The sequence below is a fragment of the Aplysia californica genome, unplaced genomic scaffold (assembly GCF_000002075.1).
Source record: "Aplysia californica isolate F4 #8 unplaced genomic scaffold, AplCal3.0 scaffold00002, whole genome shotgun sequence".
In the NCBI taxonomy this organism is placed as follows: domain Eukaryota; kingdom Metazoa; phylum Mollusca; class Gastropoda; order Aplysiida; family Aplysiidae; genus Aplysia; species Aplysia californica.
The window spans coordinates 144,053-154,823 of NW_004797272.1; the positions used below are offsets into that span (position 1 = coordinate 144,053).

The 10,771-nt window shown below is 41.1% G+C and overlaps 1 protein-coding gene across 1 annotated transcript in view; it reads right to left on the reverse strand.

Moving 5' to 3' along the window:
• The window catches only part of LOC101849256 (fibrocystin-L), a gene marked incomplete in the record, with an annotated part of 72,819 nt that overhangs the window by 44,203 nt on the left and 17,845 nt on the right, over positions 1-10,771 (reverse strand). Inside the window, 13 exon segments of the mRNA XM_013087159.1 lie at positions 861-1,046; positions 1,799-2,046; positions 2,555-2,741; positions 3,594-3,738; positions 4,336-4,460; positions 4,763-5,026; positions 5,371-5,605; positions 6,287-6,447; positions 7,277-7,403; positions 8,143-8,300; positions 8,801-8,967; positions 9,179-9,306; positions 10,274-10,501. Of these exon segments, the coding sequence (XP_012942613.1) occupies positions 861-1,046; positions 1,799-2,046; positions 2,555-2,741; positions 3,594-3,738; positions 4,336-4,460; positions 4,763-5,026; positions 5,371-5,605; positions 6,287-6,447; positions 7,277-7,403; positions 8,143-8,300; positions 8,801-8,967; positions 9,179-9,306; positions 10,274-10,501 (2,359 nt within the window).

Here is a 10,771-nt window from a genome sequence, read left to right on the forward strand (position 1 = left end):
AGAGAGAGAGAGAGAGAGAGAGAGAGAAAGAAAGAAAGAAAGAAAGAGAGAGAGAGAGAGAGAGAGAGAGAGAGAGAGAGAGAGAGACGTAAACAAAACGAAAACAGTGATAATATCTATACTCAAATAAAGTTAAATTTTAGCTTTAGCCTCCTGGCCCGCAGCTTGCGAATTTGATACCAGAAAGCTAGAGCAAGTCTCCGCAAGCTGATTGGATCAAGTCAACGTTAACATGCAGCCAACTCACCGGTGTCATAGTGTGCCTCCTCTCCCAGCTGTGAAACAGAGAGCACCTGGGCATGAGATTCCAAGGCCACAACGTTGATGGTGCCACGGAAGAAAATGGTCATGGCCGAATCCATAAAGCCAGTCCAGTAAGGGTACGTGCCAGGAACAGTGAATCGATGTGTGAAAGACCCTGAAAGTAAACCGAGTGTGTTACACGATTGATGAAAAGAAATGCTGTTAATTGTTTATATGCTTGTTTGTTCTTGCTTTATTTTAATCACAATGTTGTTGGTTTTTTTTCATTGTGAAGTCATATCCATTTACAATAATCTTATATCATACTTACATAATTATAGTACCGATTTCAAGTAATATTTTCCCTGTACAATTGGCGTCTGTAGTGCAAGGGTAGACCCCTCGTTGCATGAAGAAGATGTGAGATCGATTCCTGAGGCGGGAACTCACTTTATCAAGCATCTCACCTATATGCTGGAATGCATTCCTCATAGTCTGGGTATGCTGTAATGGGTAGTGTCAAAGCAGCTCGCTTCTGATTTATGTAACTATTGTCAACGAGGATTTATATAATCACACTCATAATTGTTCATTTCAACAGTTGTATTTGGCCCTACCGACGCGAGTCTTTTCTCCAGAAGAGAAACCGCCTTCTAGGCTGAAGAGGTCGCCGGCTCTTTCCGTTTGGTGCACGCCGTAGCCGATGTCAGAGACGTAGGTGGGGGTTGACCAGGTCCAGGTGACGTAATCTCCAACGTTGACTGTGTGGGGGTCTTTGTCCCAGGCATAGCCAATACCGTAGTCTAAAAATAGAATAGAGATAAATCAATGTGAATATATGGACATTTGCTGAAAAGATAAGACGGAGAAGGAAGTGATGGTAGTGGAACGAACAAATTAATGAGTGAACAAATGACTGAATGAAAGAATGAATGAACGAATGAATGAACGAATTAATGAAAGCTGGACGGATGAATGGATAACAGAAAAAAGAAGGGAAAGGCAAAGAAGGGAAAAGGGGGTGGGGGGAGGAATTATGTTTTTAAACACACCCTTAACGTTTAAAAAGGACTCCAAGATGAAAACTCCGACAGGAATACTAAATGACGAATTTCTCTCAATGGACTCAACATTGCATATCCCATAGTCAAGAACAGAAAAATATAAGCTTCTTACTGGAATCTATGAGAGCAGTTTTTGAACATGCTTAGACATCTGCAATTAATTCTTTATTTCGGGTGAAATTAGAAAGAAGACGTTTTGTTGACGATTAAACACGTTTGTAGAAGAACTTACACCATTTAGAGGGTAGGAGTTTCAAACCAAGTAGGGTCCTGGTTTTTCCTATCCTTGTAAGGATATTATTCACTATACCCAAGTATACAGATGGAGTTGAGTGTGGAGGGACAACATTTACAATGTCTTTCCACGTGTTCAGTTCAAAATTGAATTAAGGAACTGAGGGTTTTGGGAGAAAGATACCGCCTCCATTTGTGAGCGTTGATTACGAGATGTTGAGCAAAACGTCTCGAGAACTATAACAACTTTGACTCACTGACATGGGTCCCCGTGGCAGAAATGGTGTGCGTGACTCCCGTGTCGGCGATGCGACATTCAATGCTGGTGAGAGTCGCGGAAGAAATGTCGCACTTGTGTGGGCCCACAGAGACATCCATGAGGGAGGAGTTAGTGTTGAAGCCTGTGCCTGTGATCAGGAGGTCAGTGCCGCCGTAGAGAGAGCCGAAATCTGGAGTCATGCTTGTCACCTCAAACGTGTACGTGATGTCGCTTATGCTATTTTGTCTGGAAAAAAAAGAAGTAAAAGCACAGTTACAGTACACGTTTTACAGCATTTGCAATACAAAAAAGGTCTTATCAGTGCAGAAGTAAAAACAAAACAAAGCGTAGTTAACAGACGAAGAGGCAAAGAATGGTAAGCTTATTAGTGAAACAAAATTATGTTATAAAATCATTGCGGAAAATAAAGATAACAAGCGACCGACACGCTGAAATCCTTACGAACATAGTATAGTAATCTATTGAAAATGTTAACTGATTAAACAAAAACGATGTGGGGATGGGAGTTGTGTTTGTTGAATGTAGGTTTCATTAGATTTTTCCCGGTCGGGCGCGGGAAGAAAAAAATGTGGGGGGGGGGGATCAAACAAAGCGTAACAGTTTCTTCCGGGGAGAGAGGGGCGGGGGGAGGAGGGGAGGCGCTCACACGCCCCCCCCCCCCCTTTCATGAACTTCCATCTAAGAAAAAAATCATATTTCATCATTAACGTGAAAGTAATATCTCTGTTCTCACCTCAAATCTGCATAGCCATTATTCTGCACATCCACCCTGAGCATGTAGGAGCCGTGTGAGAGCGCTGGGAGCGTCGCTTCGATCTGAGTGTCCGTGTAGCCGCTCACCACCATTGCCACACCGCCCAGCGTCACTGGCATTTCGGTATTGCCGAAACCCTGGCCGTCAATGGTGATAGTGGAGCCACCTGCGCGGACAGCGAACATTTACGATAAATTTGCAATACATGTGCATTGTTACAAGTCTACATGATTGTACAATGTTGTTGACATATTGGTGATATTAAATATATATATATATCCCAATGCAGAAATGCTGTATGCAATTTTAAACTATTATAACAATAATGTCTTCTAAAGAGCAAGGGGAATTGCAACCTATGGAAATTTGCTATATAAATGCCATGTTATTTTATTATTATTATTATTATTATTATTATTATTATTATTATTATTATTATTATTATTATTGTTATTATTATTATTATTACTATTATAATTAACTGAAATAGCGCACTGACTATGCATAATTAGTTCTTGTTTTAGAAAATATTCTATGCCCGGGTTAAAATAAAAAGTTGAAGCGAATCCATCTACGACATAATATCTCAGGACTTAAAGTAACAGTACTATACCAGCAGTCAAAGTAGATAGATGTCTGCCATTCTACATAAGAGAATTTTTGAGGAAATCGATGTAGTCGTATAGCATATGCGTTCGAATTCTCAACGCGTACTTGTCAGATCATGGATCTTGAAATAAAAGACAGACGCTTGTAGTGTAATGATAAGGCTCATTGCAGTTGTATGTGCCTGAAGACTTGAGTTTGACTACTGTGAGGGGAAGGTTTTTTTCTTCTTACAGACCTTATTCGTATGCCTGTTTGGATGTTGTGCTCCTCTAAGCCCGGGTTGGCCTGAATGACAGGCCGAAACAGGCCGAGGCAGCCCATCTCCTTAATCATCTAATTGTATTGATCGGTGTAAAATACGTTGTCAAATACACATGCAGGAAAGTTTTAAAAAAAAGACAATTCTTACCCCAGACTTCACTCGTGGTCCTACTGATGGCGGTGATGACAGGCGTGTACGGCAGGCTGGGGTCATAGGTGAACTGACCAGCCACCTCAGAACTGCCAGCCTGGACGACAGTTACGTCCACCGTCTGGGAGCTCGTGTGCGAAGCCTGCAAAGTTAAATATTACCTTTGACATTCTTCGTTTGATCAACTAATCTGAAGTCCACTCCTCAAACAAATTTGAATAAGCCAAAAATGCCAAAACAAAAAAGGGACACGACCAGAACCCCCTAACAAAAATACCAACAACAAAATCAAAACAAACGATAACAATAACACAACAACTGCAAACAATCAAACAAAAAAAACCCAACAGCAAATAAAAACATCAATCCAGCCTCAGCAGACCCACATTATGTGGTAACTTAGAAAAGGCTTTGCGTATTGTTCTGGTAAAATTACATTTTGGTCCTCCATTTATGAAATAAGTGAAAAGTGTTTTTCATAAATATAGCATCACGGTGACCCACACACCGCCCTACGGAAAGTGGAGACCCTGAATGTGTGTACAACATTAAGTAAGTTCTAAATGGAAGGACTTAATTCCCCCCTCTTTTTTTTAAGAATGGAAAATCTTCGCAGACGAAGACCAACTCCCCGTTGTGATTTCACCCTCGCCCCTCCCTTTTTTAAGACTCATGCTAATGATAATCATGAATGGAGACCCACATTCACATCACGCATCGACAAGGCATCGCCACGTACCGCTCTGGGTGTCCTGCAAGTGATCTCGGATTCGCCACTGGTCAAAATGGTACAGTCAGAGTTGTCAACTTTGACCTCTGCATCAGGCGTGAAGCCAAAGCCAGTGATGGTCAACGTGGTTCCGCCTGAAATAGACACAAAATAGGGAGATGAGTAATTCTGTAAGGCAGCATCAGGTATCACGATATGGATAAAGCAGAACTGTTGTTATCCTTTTTCTCTATATCGGGATGTTTACAATTTTGTAAAAGTACACCTTTCATAGCCATTTTTTTTGTTACTTTCACCTGTATCCCAGTGATAACGTCTTTATATTGAGAACAAAAAGCCTCAACAAAACTTCTTATAATTATTTTTAAAAGTTCATTTCGCTTTGTTAACTTTTATAGGTTAGAATCTAAAAAACTACACTGCTGGATTTCTTCACCTTCAACGCTTCCTGGGGCTGATGTGAAGCCAGTAACGCCTGTGACGTAAGCAAACGAGAGCGTCCCTGATGCCAAGCCCTTTCCTACAACAGTGACAGCCACATTGGCATCTCCAGTTGGGCCGTTGTTGAGCGTGCACGTGATCTGTGAGGTGGTCGCTCCTGTGACCGTGCAGGGTGTGGCGCCGATGATCACCTCGTTATTGCTGAGGGTCGCGCCGTCAAAGCCTGAACCACTGATGGTCACAACGGCACCCATCGAGCCTGAGACGGAATGGATAAACGAAAATGTCCAATGTTAATTAAGGGACAAAAGCTGTCATATGAAGGGTCCCTGGCCTTGATAAGGGTATCCTAGTTCAGAAACTCCGCACTGAATTGTGGGGAGCTATATTAGTGTATTTTCTGTGAAAGGATATGTAGTGCTGCAGATTTCTTTGCACTGGTAACTTAGTTTTGTACTACTGCTCCCACAATATTTGCCGATGAAAGCTATGAAGCTTGATGGTTTAAAAAAAAATGATGTGTCAAAATCTACTGATAATATACCCAAGAAGCATGCCTAGACATGCATGCAACAAAAGGAACAACTAAAGGGGAAAGCTCACCGGAAGTTGGGTTTATCGAAGACAATGTGGGCGTCAAACCAGACGACCATGCGTACTGGCAGGTTTGGTCATCCAGGCAGGAAGTGGGAACATTGTTGATGAAAGCAGTGACTTGGGCGCTGGTGTGATATGTTCGGAGAAGGTCACCCATGATGGGGTCAAACCAGACACCACCGTCAACGACTGTGTCAACCGTTGCATCCACGTTCGTACCTGTCAGCCTGGTCTTATCCACCTGGTAGAAAGAGTAAGGGAATGGAAGAATCGTCGTGGAGTCATACTACTAAAAGTTTCCAAAAGTCTAATTATGAAGAACATGAATAGTTGTCGAATGATTTTCAGAAATACAAGCAATTTCAAGTATTATATATACATGTAAGCGTCCCGGGAAGTACCTGTTCGTGTCACTGGTTTTACTCAGTGAGTAACATTCCTGTCTTGTGTGAATGGAAGCAGACAAAAGACACAAGTACTCTTTTTTAGTAAAATCACTCTTGTCTGGAATATTATATCAAAGTATATTCTGATATTCACACCCCTCTCTCTCTCTCTCTCTCTCTCTCTCTCTCTCTCTCTCTCTCTCTCTCTCTCTCTCTCTCTCTCTCTCTCTCTCTCTCTCTCTTTCTCTCTCTCTGTGTCTCTATCTTTTCCCTCATATTTTCTATATAGTGTATGGTTATGTACACACACACACACACACACACACAAACACACACATATCTATCTATCTATCTATCTATCTATCTATCTATCTATCTATCTATCTATCTATCTATCTATCTATCTATCTATCTATCTATCTATCTATCTATCTATCTATCTATCTATCTATATAAACATGCACACACCAGAGCCCAATATAAACAGAGATAAGGCCACACCCCTACTCTCGCTGCAGGATAAATAGCTGACTCACCGTCATGAGTGGCTGGTTCCCGGTGTGAGAGAGCATCTTCACCCTGTAGGTGAACTCAGAACAGCTCCCACTCTCGGTGACCTCGGCAAAACCGACTCTCATCGCCATGAGGTTGCTCACAACAGCGTCCGAGTCCAGCTCTGTGGTTACTGGGATGTGGGCTGTGGTGGATAGAATATTAATAATAATAATAATAATAATAATAATAATAATAATAATAATAATAATAATAATAATAACATTAGATACATAGATAGCATTTGTCCAGCGCAAATTCCCGCGCAACAGCAAGCTCTACGTGCTTTGCAATCTATTATTATTATTACACCAGCAGACTTGATAGCATTATAGTTTCTAGGAAGCATACAATGCAAGCTGCCATTTATAGGCATTAAAACACTAACACACTGACAAGATCTTTCGTTGTCTATATCCGGGTGCCCATTCACACCAGGGTGTACAATGCCTTTTCCAAGGACACAACGACAGGCCTGAGGCTCGAACCTCCAAACTCACAACCTCACGATTACCAGTCCGTTAGCCTAACCACTCCACCACCCACGTCACAAGGAAAGGTAAAGGGTAAAAGTACAGTCAAACCTGCTCTCACGGCTACTATGACATGTCCGAGACAATCACCTATACAAACGACCACTTCTCACCTTTTCCTAAGTTTTTTCTAATGTAATACAAACACTCTTGTCAGTGTCATTATTGCTTTTGATCTTGTATTTGTTTGTTTCTGTTGTAGTTGTTGTTGACATATTTAGTTGATAATGATAGGGATGAACACTTTTGGAATCTTTTAACCTATGGGGAATCAAGAAAAGGTTGCCATTAACATAATTAATGACTTTGTAGTAGCAGGCATGTCGAAGCACATAGAGAAGCAAAGATATTATGATATCACGCTGATGGACATGAAGATGACATTAGAGCCAAAAGTCAATACAAAAAACAAGACAGCCGCTCATTCAATCCGTGGGATACCTGGGCTGGTGTCGCCGTCGAATGTCACTTTGTACGTTCCGGCAATAGGCGGAGAGGCAGTCTGTGTTCTGGCGATGGTTACACCGACGTTCCCCCCGTTTGTAATTCTGTAGGTAGAGCCGCTTTTCTGCGAGACAAAGGGAGAAGGAAGGAAGTCTTACAGAACTTGTATTGATACATTATTTGATTAAAAATACGTCCTAGGGAAAAGTCGCATTGTCACGTTGTTCAAATTTTACACGAGTGCCAAAATGAGGTGGATTTTAGTAACTTTGAAAAACAAAAACAAAATTGAAAAGGAAAACAGCAATGTTACAAAAGATGAATAAGACAACGACTGTGTTATACACTTTTAAGAAAATGAACGCATTATTTCTGTCTGATGAAAGAAAATTGAATTGTAGGCTTTTTTCCCCTTAATTCTCACATGTCTTCATACATGATGTCAACTGTTGAATTACAGGTCGCTCCGGCCCTGCCCACCTTTTCATCTTAAAAAAATATATGTATACATTTGGAAACATTTCTTAAGGAAGCAAAAATAAGCAAAATGATGATGGTGATAATAATAATTATAAAAATGGCAATAATAATAATATTAATAATAATAATAATAATAATAATAATAATAATAATAATAATAATAATAATAATAATAATAATAATAATAATAATAATAATAATAATAATAATAATAATAATAATAACGGTAATACTATTAAGAATAATAATGAAGGTGATATTAATGATAATACTAATAGATACATTTAAAAAAAGGCAAAACAGCAAACTTAGATAGAAAGATATCTGCTAAATCAAAAAGCCAAGCGACAAAGGGAAGAAACAAACGATCTGACATTACTGACCGTAGCAGCAGCGATCTCTGGTAGAGGGAAGTCAAAACCACAGTGGTGAGGGAACAGCTTCACTTCGTACGTGTTGCTAGCGGTCTCACTCACTTCCACTTTGTCAATGTAAGCCCCGTTTGGCGTAGCCTGTGCTGTTCTCATGAGTGCAATGCCATCTGAGGGGAAGAGAACGTGTCATTGGTCATTCTATAAGGTTAACGCCTCTTTCAACATTGTAAGCTTATCTAAGAGGCGAAACTTCGGAATTAAGCGGCCAACCCTGATAGGACCGAGCCAAGTGTGTAGAGGGCCTTAAACTCTCCAAAATAACCGAACTTCAGAATGCCCCATGGATGATTCATTTTAAGAGAGAAAGAGAGAGAGAGAGAGAGAGAGAGAGAGGGAGGGAGAGAAAGGGAGAGAGAGAGAAAGAGAGAGAGAGAGAGAGAGTAAGAAAGAGAGCGAGAGAGCGAGAGAGCGAAAGCGAGAGAGAGAAAGAAAGAAAGAAAGACAGAGAGAGAGCGAGAGCGAGATAGAGATAGATAGATAGATAGATAGAGAGAGAGAGAGAGAGAGAGAGAGGGGGAAAAGGGGTGAGATTAAGATCATTTAGGACGCGTGTTACAACAGGTTGGAAAGCTAAAAATGACATGAGAAGTGCACTGTTATTCCTCACCCCAGGCAGCATCGTCCATCAGTGGCGCTCTCAGAAACATGACCTGATCAATGTACAAATCCTCTGCTCCATCCTGTCTGAAGGTACGGATATAGTTAACGATGATGCCAGTGCCCACGATGCTGTTAGAAATCAAGTCGTGGATATCCTCACAGTGGTATTTCCATCTGCAAAACAGAGAGAGGGGAAAGGTTTCAATAACACCTCTTCCAAAAAAAAAAGAAAAAAAAAAAAGAAAAGTGAAACCATTTTCATACGTATTGAAACAAAACTGGATTCGTAGCAGTTTAATTTATGACAACTCTAGCTTCTTGCAAAGCAAGCTCAATAAGAAAGTAAAGCTTCTTATAAGCTGAGGAGAGAACTACGAAAACTCACACGTCGGGTGTTGAGTCGTCAACGTTAAAGTTCACACCGCCCACAGCGTCGTCATTATCGATGTTCTTATAGTCAAAGACGACGTTCACGCGGCTGACCTTGCCGAGACCCATGTAGGCCAAACAAAGCTGGGTTGGAAGAAAGGGGTGAAAGAGGAACAATGTTAACACATACAAGACACATCACATGTGATATCTATTATAATAATAAGAGCATTTGTATCCCGCCTTTCCCCACAACATGGGCCCAAGGCGTACATAGGACATAAAAAACGCATTCATACTAACACTAACACCGAACAAATTCATCATGTGCGCCCGCTTTGACAGCAACATTCTTTCAGACAATAGAAAATGCTCATACAAAAAGGCAATGTACTGTCCATTAATTGAAATATTTCTTAAATCTATCTATCTATCTATCTATCTATCTATCTATCTATCTATCTATCTATCTATCTATATATCTATCTATCTATCTATCTATCTACACGCATGTATCTGTACTCATGAAGACATCTACGTCTTGATCATTGATAGTTACAATTAACTTTTTTGTGCAATGGATCGAGTTTCCTGAATATAAAGAATAAATAATGCTAAAGACTCTCCAAATCGTGCCCGCTGCTCAGTTCTGTTTTCACCATCTTCGTGATGAAACTTCAAAAATCTGGAATGCGAGTATTATTCACTGTTCCTAATGCACTAATGTCAACAACGGGGCATGTATTTAGAGTTACACGTTTGTCTCAAGCTAGTGTTGACGACATTTTTGTGTGAATATTCTTAGTGCTTTTGTTTTATTTTTCCGTTTTAGCTCATCCCATAACTTCTGTCTGGAGTATAGCGGTAAGACACTCAACCGTTGCGCGCAGATGACATGAGTTCGATTTCTGTGTGTGGGGAGTTATTTTTTTAATCAAGTATCTCCGTCTGTCTACTGGGATGTATCCCTCTTAGACCCGGATGACCCTGACCTGACAGGCGTGGTCGAAGCAGCCGGCCTCCTAGATTATTAAATCGTGTCGAAGGGAGCGTAAAACAACGGTAATTACTTTGAGATTTTTTGTTGATCCCGATAGGGACTACTACTCACATATCGGTTGTTGCTGGTGGAGACTGGGACACCGACGTCATCGTCTCCATTGCCCTTGTGGTAGATCCAGCCGGGGTTCTTGGCAGAGTAGCGTCCACAGAAAGGCTCCACATCCGATGTGCGGTCGTATGGTCCTTGGTTGGCCTCCTCGTAGTCCACGACAGTAGCGCCACTGCTCAGCAATGGGTGACATCTCACGCTGAACATATCCTCAAGAGCCGATTTTACCTGGACAGACAGAATAGAAGAAAGCTAGACTTAAGATCAGAAGGAAATAATGACTATCGTTTTTCATGGGTAGAGGAAAAGGGAAGGAGGAAGGTCGAAGTAGGCCAGAATGACGATCGTTTTTTTATGAGTACAGGAAAAGCGACGGAGGAAAAACGAGGGAGGAAGTGCAAAGTGGGGATGCACCAATCTTGGGAGTGTGTGTGTGTGAGTGTGTGTGTATGTGTGTGTGTGTGTGTGTGTGTGTGTGTGTGTGTGTGTGTGTGTGTG